Source organism: Bradysia coprophila, unplaced genomic scaffold (genome assembly GCF_014529535.1).
Source record: "Bradysia coprophila strain Holo2 unplaced genomic scaffold, BU_Bcop_v1 contig_151, whole genome shotgun sequence".
Lineage (NCBI taxonomy): Eukaryota > Metazoa > Arthropoda > Insecta > Diptera > Sciaridae > Bradysia > Bradysia coprophila.
Window position 1 is genome coordinate 4,830,740 of NW_023503423.1, and position 20,682 is coordinate 4,851,421.

The window sequence follows — 20,682 nt, forward strand, 5'->3', positions numbered from 1 at the left end:
GTATTTCGATGGAGAATATGAAAGCATTTTATCGAGCATAAAAACCATATTTTTTTGGTATTCAAATTTCGATTGTGTGTAGGAAACCGATATTTATCCGACGACGTAATAAAAATTTATTAAAAAATTCTTCCTGCAATAACTACCACATAATAAAAACGTGTTCCACGTTATTAAAGGCTACCATTTTTTTTTCTTCTCTCCATTGAACGCAAATGATGTGTTTTGATTGTCATTCAGTTTAGCTGGAATTTCGATAATCTATCTCCGTATTCGATACTATCTAATCCGACGCCAAATTCTCAGAAGAAATTGTGTTTGGCTATATGCTATCAAAGTAACATTGCCTTTATATCTATATACACAAAGACCAATCTTACCTTTGTGTAACTATAAATGTATTGTATTTATCTTTACAACGAAGCTCGACGTTACACCTCACCTGTATCTCTATATATGAGTAATTAATTGACAAATATTTAACTGAAAATTGAACTCTCTCGCAAGGTATAACTTATTTTATGCTCAAGTAGATTTTGTTGTACGAACAATTTGTGGATGAATTCCTGCAACAAAGTGTAAATAGCAACACAGTTCGATTTACTATACATGTACACATAAAGTTGAAACAAAGTTAGACGAGAAACATTTCCAATCAGAAAAATTGGGCTGAGTGGGTTGAGTTAATTGTTTTCGATCGAATCCAATGGTTACAGTCGTTCATAGTGGATTATAGGAGAGGAGATACTGATGGTATCGTAGAATTTTTCATGACAATAAGCGAGAGGGAATGTTGATAAATCCGCCAATCTAACCCTCAACGTCAAATTTCCTTATCCACAAACAATCTTGTTGTAGACGAGCTTCCACTTTTATATTCTAAGGATTCTAACACGTCTTCCATGTAAGTATTACTTTATTTTAAATGCGACAAAAAAGACTGCTCACAATTATGGCGCAGCCGGTAAAACATCGATCTTTTCTCAAAAATTAAAAACTACAGTAAATAAATATCATCGATCTTCTTCTTCCCTAATGTTCCCAAAATACAAGCAGCGTTACCACGTTGAATTGCGATGGAAATTCTTTGCAGAAGGTATTCTTTTGATTTTACCTCACCCGTTGCCTTTTTCATTAAAGAGCCCAATTTATCAATAAATTTCTTCGTTTCCGGACCCATGCAACCTAAAGTCTCGAAAGCAAGTGGGGTTAGCAAATAGTTTTGTTTCAAAGAAACGTAATGGTTATGCTTATGTCTCTCTGTACCGGACTGGCTCGAAAAAGCCCATCGGGGCCTCCATGCAACTCAATTTAAAAAGGCCCACAAATTAAAAATTCTCATACAAAAATCCAAAAGGCCCATCGCGAATTCCCCGAATTCACCATATGGCCAGTCCAGGCCTGGATGCAGCCATGGTATCCCGGACGGTAACATCCCACAAGAGTGATCTTCCATGACTCCATGGTATCAAAGTCATACCGTCAGGTCTTTTACCATCATCTCTTGAAATACCTGGAGGCTGTACTATATTTGGAACACCTGCACTAGAGAAAGCATAAGCGAATATGTTATTCATAATATCATGTCTAACGTATTTTCCTTCTGCGCATTTCACACAAGATAAACCATGCAATCCATCTTTTTCGACTGTTTTACCGCAAAGACATTTATGTTCCTCACATATTTGAGTGCCTAATCGAAGACCAACAGCAATTTCTAGCAGAATTGTTATCCAGTAGTAATCCTAATTGACTCGATGGGATCACTTGCAACCACTTTGAAGATTCTTTAGTCGATGATGCAAGTAGTCTGGCACGAGTTTTCAGGTCACCATTTTCAAACAATTCATAAAATTGATTTTTGATCTTCGGGATGTCCCAATTCTTTTGTTCCTTTTTAAGAGTATCGTTTTCTGGAACAAATTCTTGAGGAATTTCATTAATTAATTGTACAATCTGTTCATCAATTACTCGTAAATCAAATCTTTGAAGAATCACGTCACACAAATCTGATGAAGAAAAGACTGACGACAAGTAAGCCGGTATTGCTAAATCCTCAACTTTCCTAATACCCATACCTCCGAAAGACAATGGAAGCGACGCTTGATCCCAAGAAAGGCCTTCTACCCTATTATTAGTAATCGACTCCAAAGCTGACCTAAAAACTTCGTCAACAGACCTCAGCTTATCCGGAAGCAAGTAAGCTCTAGAAGCGCGCATCAAATAACTGAACCTACAACTGCTCAAAGATTTCCTAAAAACACACAAAGCAGGATGTACGTCCATCAACTTCAATCGATCACACATCAATTTGATTGATTCAACCTTAGACGAAAACATCCTCTCTAATGTAAGCCTTTTCTTTTTAGATCAGTAAATCAAGTGAATGTTACACTTGCGATATATTGGTACAATTTACCACAGTTAGAAGCTAACCTAGAATCGGTTAAATATAATGCTTAAAATGTTTAATTTTTTAGAAGCTACTCGCTATTACTAAATCCGTTAATCTCTTTAGTTTAAAGAGACTTTGGGTGATTGATACAAAATCTAGTACTTCACTTGAATTAATAATTAAAGCAAAATTATGAGAAAACACTAGCCAGATATTGTTTTCGTCATCATTGTCGATAGCAGATGACTAACCATTTCCACTTTACCAATATTTTAATGTTGTCATCTAAAAAAAACAGAAATCTGTCGAAGTTATGCGAACAGGTTACATTATAGAAAACGTGGATATTGATATCAGAGAAAAATTTTCTCAAACCTTTCCTTCATTAAAACACAAATCGCTACATAGATCGTTCACAAAGTACTCTAACTCTAACGACAAATGTTCTGATAAATACTGACTCATATATCCAATAAAAATTCCTTTAACTCATTGACTGTTGGAGGTAATAATGGACATTTTGAACAGTATTGTTATTTCGGAGAAATATTCTAAAAAAATCAAGTTTTTTTTTTGTTAGAAATTATCAGAGTATTTACATAATAAATTGGTTCCGAGCCATAAATATTTTGGTGAAAAGTGAATTTTCTATCAAAATTGAATTAATTAAAAAAAAAAATGAAATCAAAAGCCACAATGGTTTATTGTTGTTGAAACATAAAATATAGTTGACTGTAAACATGGTTCAGTCAGCATTTTACACTCGCACGTCCGCATTGAAATGTATAATTCGAATAGAGATAATTCTTATGACTGTTCGAATATAGGCGAGGAAAAACAAGAAGTCACAATCCAATTAACACCTTATTCAATCCACATGCATTACCAATGTTACGACAATTACGTTTGTCTATGTTTTATAAGTGTAAATCGCATATGGTTTAAACAACTGTTATTACAAATGTACTGTTATGTTAAAAGGTCCTTCCAAGTAGTTCTTTCTAAGCAATTCGGAAGTTTATCCTAGTGGTCCTCAAGATCATAGAAAATGTTTGTTGCTAATCTATACTATGAGAAGACATATTCTCCCGATGAAATCCATTTCCCATCATAGTCCCTTAGCGCTATTTACGCTATTTTACTCATATCCCATATAATCCCAAGAGCTCGATTTTACTCAACACAACCCAAATATGATGGCATGAAATGCAATAATTTCCTATTCATCTCGCAAGGGAAACACAACGCTGAGTATAAATAATTCAATTTTGTATTCATGTTGGTAATTAAATCAAAAAATCATGTCATATGAGTGTAGTCCTCACATCCCGGATTCATCTGCAGTACTAGCTGTATTTTTCCATGTGTGGTTGTTTAGTGGTGATTTGGTCCACCATTTACATTTTTACAACACAAAACAAACAAGCGGCAGTAGTTATTTGTTCAACGAGAGGGGAAAAAATGTTGAAAATTGCATTGCGAGTGTGTTGTTCACTGAGAAAAAATAATACGTCTAACACGTATAAAGTGTGGTAAGGAAGTTATACTCCAGACACGTATGCGTACTTACATTCGACACGTATTTCCATACATAGTCATTGTATAATATACGATGACTAAGGTAAGAAACATGCCACTCGTATTTCATACAAGACGTATGTATAACAATACGAGTAGTACGCTAGCACGCATACGTGTCTGGCGTACAACTTTCTTACCACACTTTATACGTGTCAGACGTAATGTTTTTTCTCAGTGTTTGTGGCCATAGCGTTGCGAGGACCACAAGTCCTCCGAGGAATAAGTTATTTGTTTACCGAGGGGAGAAAATAGAAATTTCGCTTGAGTTGGAATTTCCTATTTTCTCCCAGAGGTGAACACAGCGTTTTTCATACATGTTGTGTTTTGCCGTTTCTCTCCACGAAACGAAAACGTCCATTCGCCATGCTATTTTCGAAAACATAAGCAAAGTGACAGTTCGAATGAAAAAAAATTCTATTTTCTCCAAACAATAGAGAAAGTGCTGCACTTTTCGTTCGACCAGTCGTCAAGAAAACGCAATTTTCTCTCACACACAACGCGCATGAAAATACAATTTCTAACTTTTTTCCCGAGGAAGACATAACATTTTTCAGCGGAGGAGAGAAAATGACGATTTTCTCTCCTGTGTTGTGAAAAAACTTTTTGTCTACGGTGAAATAGTGTTTGTACTTCGGTATCGTTTCATTTTAATTTTTTGATTGCTTTCACGCCGATTCAATAATCAAACTTGTTGAAAAGAGAGACATTGATTGACTTTTCTTGTTTCAATTATTACGAATATTGAATAAAATTTAAGCTTTCACAATTGTAATATCTATGGTGCTATACGTATTTGAATTGTGATGTATCTGCTTGTCACACATACGTATTAATATGTATAATAGTGTAACGAATTGATTGAGAAAACATATTTTATCATAAAGACAATAATTTTCATTTCGAATTCCTAGTCCGGTTCCATAATCCATAATATTCCGTATAGCATCCGTAAAATGTATGACGGTCAATCAATTCACAGACTTTTATTGTCACGGACGAATTCTCTAATAACATAAATCATTGTCACTTACAAATATAAATCGAAAAATATCATTACAAAATAATTGTAACACAAGAAGAAACACGACGTACATACATTAGCGTTACATGCAAACCTGTAATTTTTTGCTCTACCATTACGTGCTTTTTAATCTACACGAAAGAGAGAAGTTGAGATCGTACCAGAAGATAGAGCATCATATTGCTGGTTGCTACAGAACAGGAAACCGGATGATTTCTAACAATAAGACTGTTTTATTCAAGAGACACAACGGTCGCGGATTGTTCTTTCACTAAATTACTTTTTGTATGTAGAGTAGCAGCACTAATTAACGTGTAATATGAAATATTTAACGTCGGTCGTCATATTATCTTCAAATGAATATTCGACGATTGATGATTATATTTACGAAACAGTTATAACACTTTCCCACCGATGTTCTTTGTTTTTGTGCGACCCATTAAAATGGACCAATTGGATTTTTAGAAGATCGGGGAATTTTGATGTTTTTTTGTGCGAAATGATGTGCCAAACGAATAACCTGTGATTTAACGAATCATTGTTCTTAATTAAAGGTATCGATAACGACACCATCTTCATCTAAATACTCAGGTATTAGCGAATAGTAATCAACATTTCCTTTACGGTTGGGTTAATTTTTGCAATTCTTAGAACTCAGACAATAAGTGTTATCGCAGCAAAAACGTTTCGAGAATACACTCACCTCAAAATACTTAGCAATATTCATCCAACTCTCTGTTTTTTCTTAGTATTATGTTTGTCACATGTTATGGAACTATTAGAATTGATGAAAAATATCAAAAGACATGAATTTCTCAATCTATTTCGAGATGCTTGAACATAATACGTACGTCTATCGCGGTCGACTCTTCAAGACATTTTTTGCGTTTATATTCCATCAATGCATATGAATTAACCCCAATGAATGTACATATCAGGTATGGTCAATTCTTCAAAATCGGTAGATTTATCTTGAACGCATTCATTACTCATGTCAAAATAATATGAAAATGAGTTCGTTCGAATTCGTTTTTAAATTCGTAAGGTCCTCCTCAGTGACATTTGACCTGGTGGTTTATATTCATTGATAAACCCTTCAACCATGGGGCGGTAAGAATCATTCTACCACAGGCTAGGATTAATTCAAATTGCATTCTTGGCTGTCATGTAAATTTATCCGGTTTTACGAACGTTTGCGTCATAAGTTTAGAACAATAATTCTAAGGAAGATTTCGTAAGTTCTAATGGATGATTCTGTTACTTTTGGTCGGAACTTTCTCAACCCCACCGCCGCCAACTGCTGGAATTCTTTATTGAAAATGCAGACAGACCTCGGCGAGTTGGAATTTCTTTTTTTAGTTGTTAGGCCAAGCATTTGAAAATCAAGATAGAAGTTTTCCAGCAGCTAGACAAAGGATCATTCTAGTGTTTGAAACGAGTTCTTTGTGTCATCACAATTAGGATCGCAATGTGTTGCTTAAATTTGAATGCAAATGTCTAGAATACTTCTTTTACTATTGATTAGTTTGCGCGATCTATGAGTTTCACCTTCATCTAAACCATAAATGTTTGTGAAAATGTATTCACTGCATTTTTTCCATCTCTCATAAAATTCCGCTTTGCCTGAAATCTTTTATCGGTTGCATGACAGTAATTTTGCTTGTACTATACAGTTGGGTCATTCTAAACGAGCCATCAGAACAGTCGGAGCGTTTGCTGCGACTGAGCCCCGTACAAACCCGTATATCTATTGCGTACGTGACCCTAGTGCGTCTGTCACCCTATGACCGTAAGCCTATTGCGGCGGTTAATGTAGTTAAAGTAAAATTATTATGAAATGTGTACATCTGAGAAATTGCGCATAGCGCAATTACGAAGCCCCGTACGACGTTCCTTTCAAATAAAACAAAAATTTCAAATAGCCCTAAAATTTTAATTTATTGAGTATAAATACACATAGGACCTAGTATCGGCCTCAGTCCGAGGATCCAAATTTAATTTTTTTTTTCAACTACATTCTATTCGGCCTTTGATTACCTTCCAAATGAAACAAAAATTACGAAAAACGGATGAAATTTGCTCGAGTTATATATAAAATACACATCGGGCCCTAGTAGCGGCCTTAGTCCAAGGACCCAAATTTATTTTTTTTCAACAACATTCTATTCGGTGTTCGATTATCTTTCAAATGAAACAAAAATTACGAAAAACGGATGAAATTTACTCGAATTCTATGTAAAATACGCATAGGGCCCTAGTAGCGGCCTTAGTCCTAGGACCCAAATTTAATTTTTTTTCAACAACTTTCTATTCGGCCTTTGATTACCTTCCAAATGACACAAAAATTACGAAAAACGAATGAAATTTACTCGAGTTCAATGTAAAATACGCATAGGGCCCTAGTAGCGGCCTTAGTCCGAGGACCCAAATTTAATTTTTTTCAACAACATTCTATTCGGCCTTTGATTACCTTCCAAATGACACAAAAATTACGAAAAACGAATGAAATTTACTCGAGTTCTATGTAAAATACACATAGGGCCCTAGTAGCTTTTCAATTCTAAGGCCCTTATTCACGGTCCACTCACCCGATTTTAAAAAACTTTCTTTTCCTGGATTGGTATTGACAATACCTATCATTTGCCGTGTCATTTACCTTTCCATCGTTTATTTTGCCATAAATATCACCAAAAGACCTTAAATCACTTAGGTGGCCCTAACTCACGAAGGGCCGACCCGAATATGCCCATCTTCGAACTTAGCCTCACACTTTCAGGGAATTTTTTTTTTTTTTGAAATCGGATTTGATTTACTCAAGATATCGACGTGACGGACAGACGGACAGACGGACAGACAAAATTTTTATTGCGGATTCGTCATCTATGAACATAGGCAAACACTTTGCCCTTACCGTCTGCTTCGAATTCCATCAATTACACACGGCATCGTAATCCTATAAGCCCCTTTGTACTTCGTACGGGGCTAAAAAACACATATTTTTTGAGTATTGAAAGTCGTCGATGCTCCCAAGCAAAATTTAGCCTTAGCGAATTCAAATTTCTCGCCAAAATATCATAGACTCTGAGGCACTTAATTGACTTAAAACCTGGATGACTTTTAAGAGCCATGGACCAATTGCAAATTTGAAGGCGGAAAAATATGCGTTTTAGATGATTTCTCCGAATCAAAATCCTTTTTTTGAAAAAGTAAAACCATTAAGTCTGAATTCACAGTCATCCGTTTTCATTCCGTTTTGCTTCCGTGTACATGACAGTTGGCTTTTTTAACAAAAATAGCACATTGTTTGAAATGACAACTGTCACGTGCACGGAGGAAAAACGGAATGAAAGCGGATGACTCTGAGGCCGACTTAAAGAACTCAAAAATGTGTTAATTTTAACGGAAAAATTGGTTTGTGGGTGATAACTTATCCCACTTGGAGAAACCTTTTACAGATTGTGTATATTTATCTAATCTTCACAGGTTTCTCCAAGTGAGTACTTCCACTCGTACTTATCCATCTACCTACAAGGTTAGCATGCTGCATCGTTTCAATAATTTTCTTTTCTTCATTTCATCAATTTTGTAATTCTTTTTAAGGAGATTAGAATGGATTCTGTACTTATTATTAAATTTCAGTTGCACACACTACGTCACAAACTACGTCACTGAGCGAGCAATTATTATTTTCCATTACATTTTCCACCTCCAGAGCTTCAGTCAGAGTTTCACTTACTCATCAATGTAAATTAATTTCAATTAATATCGTGAATTTATCGTGAAAAGTTCAAACATTTAATTTCTGCAATTTTTTTCCATCGAAATTTGTATTTCATTCAACTAAAAATCGTTAACATTTACAATGAAAACGTGTCAATTGCACTCAGCAACTCGAATACAAAAATCTCTTTTTGTAACTCGAACATCATGTTTCAAGTTAATGATTCGGTTGTCCGCAAAAAGACTAAAGATATAAGTTATGTGTATAATCACAGGAAAAAAATTGTTATTCTACTTCTGTGGCATTGATTGTGATACGTTGTGTGTGTTATGTATACCAACATATATACTGCCGTATAATATGAAACCTAAATGTAAGTAATAGCTCAAGAATATTACAGCAGCAAACAGCAAAAATGGGGAAAAAAGCTACTTGGATACCTACCTACCTACTGTATACTACAGAATAAAATTACTCTTTGTTGCGATAATCACTTTATCACGCAATGTTTTCAGAAATTAATTTTTGTTGGTTTTAAGTACGATTGCGGTGTCAAGATTAACCTTTTGATCTTAACTCGGTTTTCTCTTTTTTTCCACGTTTCAAATTAGAACACATTCATTTACGTAGAAGCAGTGTGTATAGGTCTCTAATTGTCTTTCTTAGCTGTAGCAATTACCAATCACTTTCACTCAGCCATCACCGAATTAACCACATCGGGATGCTCAATTCATGATTATGTGTTATTGAACCGCGCTATACAATGATAAATTTAAGAGTAAATGAATGGTTTCTGCACTTTGTTTCGAAGTGAGAGACAATTGGACTGCATTTTCTAATTGTTTGGCGCCAGTGGCAAAGGGACGACAAACTTTGTAAGGTTATCACACACTTTTTTATGTACCTAAATGAATCGTCAATACTCTCTCTGTCTCTCTCTAGCAAACAAACTTCGTTTTGACGCAGTGGTTAGGTTGCTAGATAGATTGGAATCATGCATTGCTTCTATATCGTTTCTACAATGTGTGACGATTGAGATTTACACTAGTACTAATCTGAGACAAAATTAAGTCGACGTTACTTTGACACTGGAATGTTCAACATCCATTAATCATCCGTCAACTTTTCTTCCTTCTACAATAAAATTGTCAAGAATTTTAGACAGAAATGTTGAATGTCAGAGGTCTTAGCGCATTTTACTAGGGCCGATTACAGATGAAAGTTCGGCTTGGTTGTTTTATGAATAAGTTTGATAAGTCGCCATAAATTCATTAAATCTGTTACTTCTTATGTGTCAACTAAGTCGTGGACAGCTTCACAAAAGGGCGTACTTCCGATATCACAGGAACCACTGAACCGGTTTTGATAAGCTTTTTCTTCCCTGAAAGGTAGAAAAAAATTATAAATTTTGGGCGCGACATAAAATTCAGTGAAGTTAGCATTTTTCGTCGTATTCTTTAGAAGTTTCTCAGTTTTTCGACAATGTCTTCCGAACCATATGGTCGCTTGACTTCATTTCTTAAAATTCATTCCTGAGACATCGGAAATACGCCCTTCAGTGATGTTGCCCACATAGAGTGTTTGGTACAAAATCTAGTACTTCAATATTTTTATCATTTATTACTACATAGCAGAATACTAGCAACAACTCACCTATTACTCTTGTCGTCGACGTCTAGCCGGTCTGATAACGTTAATGAGTAAACAAATAAGTAGACACATTATTATGAAGCGAAACGAAATTGAGTAACCGCGTTCCTCATTTTGAACCACTAAACGTAAAAGCCAAGTATTTTTAAGGTATGTGCTAACAGAATAACAACATTTTTTAGTTATCTAAATTGAATATGCTTTTCGAGCACTTATTGTTGATTAGTAAACAACACAAAAATTTTGACATTCAACAAATTCCACGAAAGAAATTAAATTTAATTGACGAATGATCATCATTTCCTTTAATGACTCTGGGCTAAGTGCTATTTTCTCTTTAAATTGGCTAACTTTCTCAGTCTGATAGACGAACGGAACAATTCCGGAGAGGCTTTGGCTGCAATTTATTTGTATTTAATGGGAAATCCATAAATAACTTTCATGTGTAATGACACATTTCGATGTGATAGATTGCTTCCTTGCCTTGATTCTATTTTATTTACTTTTTACAAACAATTATTGCAATTTGATTTACTGGTTGTTAAACGATATCATTATTTAGAGTGATCAAATCAATCTGTTTGAATAAAAAAAAAAACATTAAACACAACGAAACAAGCAACAAAAATATTCTTGTTAAACATGTGAGTGTGCACCATCATTATGAATGCAATTATTTTATTTTTACAAATTTGCACATTCAATTTGGTAATAACCTAAAAACCACTCATCATATAATTCAATAAAAAATGTAAAACAAAGTAAAAGTACAAAAAAAATGGAAATTGGAACATTGGCTGCGATATAATACACACCCATATAGTATAAAACGCACATGCAGCTCTACATTAATTATTATGCAAAAACTTTCTACCAACATGGCAAAAAATATGAATATGGATAACAATAAATGTGTAAATTTGATTGAATCAATGAAGCGAACTTTACAAAATTATTAATTTTATTAGCACCGATTCAGAGTCAAACCAGCCATTAAAATTAATTATTTTATTTTTACATTTTTCTCTTTGTGATTAAACACCTACCTATACAAATCACTGCTTATAAGTGAATGTCAACTCGAAATGTTAAATTTTATACAGCGGACGATTGAATTTTTTTGTTATTCAAAGATTCAGCTGTAACACAAGAAGTCAATGGACTTTGCTATTATGTTTCTGATTCCGAGTTGTAAACGGCAATGAAAATGAAATCTTTTTTAGAAATGAATAAAACTTTTACTTTGTTGCCAGTTATAGCAGATAAATATATATCAAAAATGTTACTTTTCGGCTAATTGGAAATTCTTCATATAATTTTATGAAATAAGATTACATTACATATCAATGGGGACGACTGATGGAAATATGGTTTCTCGCATAGAAGTTATATCGATCACATAATTTACTATGGTTTTTGTAATATTTTCAAACAAAGAAGTGTAATTATAATCGTAATCTAATGCACGTTTACATTAGTTTATAATGGATGTCACATTTGTAGTGCATTACAATTACGATTCCATGTTCCTATGAAAATATTACGAAATCTCTCTCTATCTCTCTTTCCCACTTCGTGTGAAGTTGTTGATCCGAGACGAAGCTGAGGTCAAAAATAAACAAGTAGTTACACGGTGAACTTAAAAATGTCCATACTTGATATGTCGGGCACATGAAATTTTTTTATTGATATTAGTAGAGGGCAGCCCCGTGATTAAGAATCACATAATAATAAAAATTGAGATAGACAAATTTTTCTTTGTTTGCGACAGGGGTCAATATTTTTCGCTATACATTTGTATTGCTGAGTTAGCCTAGAATCTCACCTTTCCAACGATACCGAACATGATGTGTTTCAACATGGACGAATAACTTTAATACGGACTTAAGGGATACCTAAAATATAAACTATGGACTAGCTTGAGTCCGGAAGAAAGTTATTTGTCCATGTTGAAGCACAGCATGTTTGGTATCGTTGGAAAGGTGAGACTCTAGGCTAACTCAGCAATACAAATTTAGAGCTAAAAAAAATTGACCTACGTCGCACTGCCCTCTACTAATATCAATAAAAAAAATTCATATGCCCGACATATCAGGTATGGACATTTTCAAGCTCACCGTGGTTATGTATCATTTGGCCGGCTGTGTAATTTGATATTGACCTGGTATGCACCTTTCAAATGTGTATGAATGAATTTGCCCTTTGTGATGCTAGTCAAGCCGCTTTCAAGTGACTAGTCTGTCCCATTGAATTGTCACGTAAAAATTTTTTTCAACTCCTTTTTGATTTGAGCAAAGGGACACATGTAATGACGGTGGTAATACGTCGAATGTATGATAAACGTATTGAAGTGATAGATTTTGTATGGAATACCACTTTCACCTGGGATAATTTAAGCTTTTGTTCGAATTCAGGTCTTCAAAAATGATAAACTAAAATTTTGCGATTTTGCGAAACTTGAAATAACGATTAGGAATCGCGTTTCTCGTTACTTTAAAAAAGTATCGGATTTTCTACACGCAAAAAAATTAACGACAAGATATGAGGTCTTTCAATGAATTGACAGTCGTTGAAACTTACGTCGAATTTTTCTTTCAAATAAGTTCTTCACAAACCGTCCAAAATTACTCTCCGACTGGGTACCTTTCCCATTATCTGTTAGTATAAAATTTAAAAAATAAAATTTTTTACTGAATATTTGAATAAAACAAAATCTGAAGCGAAAAACCGACAGTAAAATAATAACATGACGGCTACATTGTAACATAAAACGACTATCATGCTAAAAATAAATTTTTTTTTTTCTTTTTGAATAAATAATTTATAGAAATGTTTAGAATCAAATTATTTATGCGAAATATTTCAAGGTTTCGGTCGTCTTTATACAATACGAGATGATAGAACAACTAAAACAATTGAATATCTCGTGATGAGAGAATGAAACAAAAAAAAAACGATTCGATTGTTCGTTTAAAGACAAGATGCATATTCGTTCGTAGAAGTAAAAATTTCTAGCTGCGGCCTTTAATTAGTTAATGAGGGATCTTCTCTTAAATTAAATATCGACACTACTTTTCGAAAGGCTCTTTTATGTATAATCCGATCCGATTTTAAGGAACAACAACAAGACAAAAAGTCTATATTTTGTGAATCTGGATGTAGTTGAAAAAATGGAACATTGCATAAAAGAATCGAAACTTAATCTGTCTGCCTTTTACACTCTTGTAAATAAAGTCAAGAGCTGCAAATTCTTGAATGAAATCTTATTGTGTTAAGCTTACTCGTACTTCAACTGTATTCCTCACTTAAAATTTTATTTTTAAGATTCCACCGCTTCTAATAGATGTTGCGAACTTAATAGCCGTTATTGTAAGTTCGTAAGAAACGAGTGGAGTATTAAAGAGGGTATTATGAAATCTCATAAGCAGTACGTTGAACAGATTAGTTTGTTTTAGAGAAGAAAATCTGTTGTAAAGGAAGTAATTTTCAATTTTACGACGTTATATTACGATTTCTTCACAATAGCAACTCTTTATGGAAAGCATGTCCTTGCAAGTAAAGGATTCAGTCCCAGATATTTGATCATTGATATTTGTAATGAATCAATGACAAGCATTTCCGGGCATGCTTCCTTCCCGGTATCCAAGTAAACATTTCCCAAAGACAAAAAAATTCCGATATTACGAGAAAAACAATGGAAAAAGTCGGAAAAGCCAAAGTATATAAACACTGAAGGTAACGCAAATCTGCAAGAACACACGGACCCCTACTTTCGTTTTCGAATATAGTTTTTATACTGTTGAACCTAAGTCAAATTCACTTTGTTAGGTTGCAACACATGCCAAAATTCAGTACTAAACAACACACTTCCACCAACATTATCACGCCAAACGTCACGGATGCAACATAACAAATCTTATATTCACCCGGAACTTGGGGTCCGTATTTTTTGCTATTCCTTGAGGATTTGCATTACCTTCAGTATGTATATTTACCCTTTCTACATTTGTCTCGTGTTTTTTTGAAATGACGGATTGTTGACGGATACTTCTTATTTTTCGTACATCCATAGGCATATTCTGCACAAAGTTGCGGGATTAAAATTTTGTTAAATGAAATGCGTTGGAAATATTTTTTCACTAAAACGAGAATGCTGTCAAATTAACCACACTTTCCAGGAGTTTCTTTACAGAATTCCAGGACAGATAGGATCTCCTTTTTCTAGTTTTAACTAGTTGCACAATCAAAATAACGTGCGGTATAACATGGTACGGTATAGTCGCTTCTCTTAACTAACTGTATCTTTTAATCTTACACTGACGGAAAGCATATCAACAGTTTTACTGTCGGATCTATTACTTCATTTGATCTAAGTGCTTTCAAGAGATTAATGCAAATATTTCTATTCATTTCGTTTGAACATGCTTTTTACTATATAAAGCTGTAAAACCGCATGAGGCTAGTCGTTTATTTCTGAAATCGTTATCGATAACAGGTGATAGACGTCCGTAACAGGTTAAACAAATTTCGGTGGTCATGGTCATTGCATACGCCAACAATCAAGAAGCGACAGCTGTACGGTGAACCGAAAATAAAATCGTGTTTTGTATCAGAAGGTAATAATAAGTATCACTGCTCTTATGGCGATTATTACCTTTTTTAGACCCGTACGAAGTACTGGGGTCTTATGCGTTTACGCATACGTCCGTAACACGTCGAATTGGACTCCCTGAGTAAGGAGAAACCTATTGTGGTTGTCTAGAGGTGCCAAATCAGTGAAAAGAAAGATGTCCGTCTGTCCGTCTGTCCGTCTGCACGATAACTTGAGTAAAACGCATCCGATTTTAAAAATTCTTTTTTTTCCCGTTTGGTAATGTCAAAAGACAGGCTAAGTTCGAAGATGAGTGATTTTGGATCGACCCCTCCCGAGCTGTGGCCCAATAAGTGCTTTACGGTTTTTCGAAGATATCTCCAGACATTTAAGCACTACACTTGTCAGTGATACGTCAAATAAAAGGTATTTACAATACCGATCGACAAAAAAAGTTTTTGGAAATCGGATGACCGACTCGTGAGTTAGACCCCTTGGTGTGAAACAGGCACAGGGCGGCAAGCAGTTTTTGCTTGTAGGTCGGCCACATTTCAACATATTTCGTCTGTTTTAGCTTTATTAGATAGGTATTGACCGTACCAATCAGGGAAAAAAAAGTTTTTGAAATTATGTTCTCCGGAGCGTGAGCTAGGTCTCTTGGAGTGAGCTCTTATCTGGCTACTCGGCCGTACAGTGAACGTGGAGTATTTTGTCAATATCTCGAGTAAATTTTGACCGAATTTCATGAATTTTTTTTTGTTTGAAAGGTATTAACGAATGTAAAGCGTCGGTAAAATTTCCGGTCTCCTAACAAAATGGCTGCCGGTGGCCATATTGGATTTTAATAAAAGTGATATATCTTGGGAAAAATGATGCTTAGAGAGTTTCTGTTAACATGGAAATAATGTGTTAAGTGTGAGGGGTTTCAGGGATTCCATATATGGACATCTATATATACCTATATACAGCTATATTGAGCTATATACAGGCACATAGAGCTATATAATAGCATATTCCTCTGTGAAATGTTTATTTACAGTGAAATATAGGTAAACATAGCGGTATATAGCTGTTTAAATAGGAATTTATGAAAGTTAACTTCGTACGGGGCTGTCTATATTGCCTCCGGCAATTTATTTGTATATGCTAACAAGGCAAAGAAAGATAATGTAAGTGATTTTAAAGGGAGAATAGCTTTTCAGTAGAGAATGAAGTAAAAGAAATGAAGAGTTTCACAGTAAAGGCTTTTGATACGAATAGGTGTTTCGTACGGGTCGGCGTTAGCTATGTTTTATTAATAATATACGGCTAACCATTTGTTATCGACAGCAACGACAAAAATAAGGTTTTTAAGAGGTTACGCATAAGTATTTTATCGGCTAAGGACGAAACTCCGTGGCCAGATAAATAAATACTCCCGGCGGTGGCGCTTAGACTAAGAATTCAATTTGTTTTAGTTATTGTAAAGATGTTCCATTTACTCAACCCAATTCTCAATTCATTATGACAACAAAACTACATTTTAAAATGAATTGCAATCAAAGGGACATGCACAGAATGCTTCGTATTTTTATTAAACTTTTCCAAGTTACGTAAATTGAAGTAAATTGAATTGAAATTTCTCATATTTTAACATAAACTGTGTCAAGGGATGAATGATATTTATTGCATGTTTTCGTTTTCCAGCTGGTGAACTTGGTAACGCCGTACAAGATGCATTTGTTATTGCTGTGGAACAGCAAGCCAGGGAACGGTTGCAGCGACTATCAGCTCTTAAACGAATCACCCCTGTGGATATGTCACAGCTTTCAATTAAGGTAAATAAAATAAATTGTCTGCCATCCAGGATGACTTTCAATGTAAATCTGTTTCTCTAGCTTTGGTGTTGATACCTCCATTTAGTCTAATAATTTGTTTTATTATTGTGTCACACAAGTGTAATGTGACAAATTATCATTCAAAACGGTCAAGACATATGTAGATTAAAAAGGTCAATTTTACGTTGAAATAATGTACAGAAAAAAAAGAGAGAAGAAAACAACAACCGGCGCCATGGTTATGTAATTTGACCCTGAATTATGTGTACATAGTACATCTTGACCATTGTTTCGTAAAAGTATGTTGAATATTCCCTCCGTCTTTAAGTAGAGAATATATACATGCACTGGGTACAAAACACTTTGTACACAAAACATATACAAACATGGTAATCTATCTGAGATAGATAGACGTGAAACGAAAAAAAAAAACATAAACAAAAAAAGTTGTTTATTTATCTAGTTTTTTGTTGAGTTTCCTTTTAACATAATGTTTTTGGGTTGAAAAGTTTTCGATTTTCAATGGCAATTTTATGCTTTATGTATCGTACACGATTTACTTGGGACCTGGTGCCTGATCTGACTTTATATACAAAGACTTCGATATAAAATTTAAATTTTATATTACAAATTTAACAATTGTACATACATACGTATACGTTGTTGTTGTTGTTGTCGGATGAGAATTCAAATTATATTAGCTATAATTTAGTTGAACGTCTATGCAAGAAGAAAAAACTCTGTCGAGTTGAACATTATACAATACTGAAAAAAATAGTTATTTGTTTACCAAGCGATCTGTGTCCCTCGCTCCGCTCTTGTGGGAATTTTCTTTTTGTGGTCTACATCGGGAAAAAAGTTCGAAATTACATTTTTCCGGTGACTTCTGGCTCTTGCTATGCTCTGGCCACAAACAACACCATCCGAATGTAATTTCCAGCTTTTCGTCTCTCGTTGAACAAATATATCTATTTCTCCACTTATATTTTCCACTCTGTCAAAACAAGAGGTGAGCAAACAGTCATTTTCTCCCCCGACCTGTCATTAGACAAAATGTTATTTACTCATAGCCTATAGTGGAGAAAATAAGGTTAATCACAACGCATATGAAAGGTAAATATTAGAACTTGAGAAAGAAAAAGATAAGAAAAAAAGTTCAAATAACAGTTATGGCTTTTTCATCTATCATTCTCTTTGAATGGAGTCTTTCTTCTTCGGTCACAGCTCAGTTTCATCTTGAATAGAACTGATTGTCGTGCGTGTGAAGACACACCATACTTGTGTCAAGAAATGTTTTTTGAAATGTTTCCCACTGAAAAAGTCACTTCTATTTACACAACGACGTTACGATGTTAAATTTTCTTAGAGCTATGCTTAACGAAAAAAGAGAGAAAAAAATGGGGCGGTCAGGCTACATGGCTCCCTTAAACTAATCAGTCCTATTTATTAAAGCTTGAATCAAAGATCTGTTGGATTTAGTGAAACCTAGTTCACCGCCTGTAATTCAATTGATGGTCGAACATAGTATACACATTTTACATAACTTAAAGTAGTCACTTATATCGGACGTTTTCAATAAATTCTTTCGTTACCTTTCTAATTGCTCTGGTTTTGTTGCTTCCGGAACTTGGAAAACTCAGAAGATCAAAGATCGAGAAAGGAATTTCTTAGCCATTCTATCAAAGTTCGTTTACTTCAAGTAATTCCGATGATTCCAAGATTTATTTTCTCTAGCCGGAATAGACTCCTAAACTGTTCTGCTTATACCGGCTAATGCTTTTTCTCATTACAAAAAATACGTAACACTTCGGGTGAATTTATTGTGTTTGGTGTAGAGCTAACTATATTTGTTGAACTTATGGAATGTGGTGAATATGAAAGCAGGAATGTTGGATGTGTATTTTAAAACTGCGAAAATTCTGATCAAATCGTAAGTGATACAATTAAGTGAACTTGAATTTACCCTAAACTTGCATTACTTTCAGTGGTTTAAAAACTCAGATCAGGCTACATGGTTACCTCAGACTAACGGGCAAGGCCCCTATAGTCATTGTATCGAAAATTCTCTGATTTCTTTAATTTCAATAAGTCAAAGAAACCGATCTTAAATTAGTCTGCTTGTATGTCTATTGATGCAATTCTATGAATTGTTCACATTAGTTCGATGAGTTATAAGACGCAACATATTTTCCTTTGGTGAAAAGTCAATACAAGTACAAAGTGATGATGACAAATGAGTTGAATATGAAAGAAGCTCCCAAACATCCCCATCCAACCAACTTTCATTACAAGACACAGTCGATACAATACCCAATTACAGTTCACTTGTACTTTTGTGAATAGGAAATATAATATCTTAGCAATGAGTCTCTCGGTATAAATTATGAAATGTAGTTCAACCAAATGCATTTACCAGATGAACATAAAATGTAGCCATGCCACATGTACATCATATTTATCGTATATGTAACATAAATCACTTTGAATAGAATTGAATTTCTCATGAAATCAAATATTTTGTTAGAAAACTTTTTATTTCAGTCTGTTTGCAGCGTTATGTTGCTGTTCGTAGGTGTTTCTTATACAGAAGAGAATTACAATCACAATCAGTTGATATTTTGAAATATATGACGTAAATGTTGAAACGTATTTGCTTGTTTCCGTTGATAAAAACTTTACCGTGTATTCTCCACTTTGTATGTTAGACGATAAACTGTATCGTCAATAAATATCTGATGAGAAATGTGAGTTAGAAGACGGAAAGTCGTACATTCACGACTATATGCTAAATGTGTTATATAATTAAAAACGTCAAGCGAAACTCTAAAACTTTTGCCAAGTTTTCTAATTTTATTTCTCGGTCTCGTTGCGACTTGGTGTGTTCTTTCTGACGCTTAACTATACAAAAAATTTAATCGATCCAAAGACTGTTGGAAAGTTGCTAATTTGCATTTTAATTGGAAGTTCTTAATTGATGCACAAAAATGTCACCTCTACTCATCCTACTTTTAAAATGACAGAAATTCAGACATTGCATCTTTTGTGAGTGACAAATAGGAAAATCGGCTACCCTGGTAACTCAAGGCAGACACAATGTCTCGAAAATTGATTTTCAGCTTGGTATATAACCATGCCCTACAATTGTTCTCACGGATGTACTATTAAAAGTCAATTCGCCAATTAGTCAGACAAATTAAAAAAAAATTTAAAACGCCTTCCCGATATTATGTAGTTATAGCTCATTCAATTCTAGCGAACACGTATAGGGAGTGGTCAAAACAGTTTTTTTTAGCAATTACTTGAGGAAGGAGCAGTAGGGCGTATCGAATTTTGCAAATTTTAAGGACCGCGATAGCCTGTGTGCGGAAAACGTAGATCATCGAAAACTGTGTCCGGGCATGTGGTTGATGAATCCGATGGAGCCATGGAAGAAGTCCCCCCGGGCGGCTTTAAGTTTCCGATGGTCATAATTCGGAAAGTTGAGAGTATTTTTGAAAACAATGTTCTAGCGGGATGTAGAGCTTTGAAAACTCTACAAATCTACCGAAGAAACCGATGGTCCAAAAGGTGCCATTGCCAAGATTGATTAACATCGAAAATGTGACCTTTTGGTTTTTGACTTATATTTCCTGAGAGACAAATGATTTTTTTTAGCCTGTGGTATGAGGTGGTAGGGGAGGTCGAGCACTTCCAGTACACTAGGCATGTCCCGATCAGATATACTCTTGAAATCACTTTTATAACATTTGTGAATGGAATTTTTAAGAGTGGCCACGTCGCCCACGAAGCAAGTGCAGACACTGCAACCGGTGCTGTTGAGTCGAGGACACCTTGGCCAGTAAGTATGCATAATACTCCACGACAGTAGCTGAACTTTTTCACAAAATATCTGTGATTTCTGTCCCC

At 34.7% G+C, this 20,682-nt stretch overlaps 1 protein-coding gene across 2 annotated transcripts in view; it reads left to right on the forward strand.

Moving 5' to 3' along the window:
- The window catches only part of LOC119074557 (MAGUK p55 subfamily member 5), a 72,683-nt gene that overhangs the window by 12,248 nt on the left and 39,753 nt on the right, over positions 1–20,682 (forward strand). For both annotated transcript variants that reach the window (XM_037180755.1, XM_037180756.1), the window contains one exon: positions 16,646–16,776. In XM_037180755.1, coding sequence (XP_037036650.1) covers positions 16,646–16,776 — 131 coding nt within the window. The remainder of the gene's footprint in view (positions 1–16,645; positions 16,777–20,682) is intronic.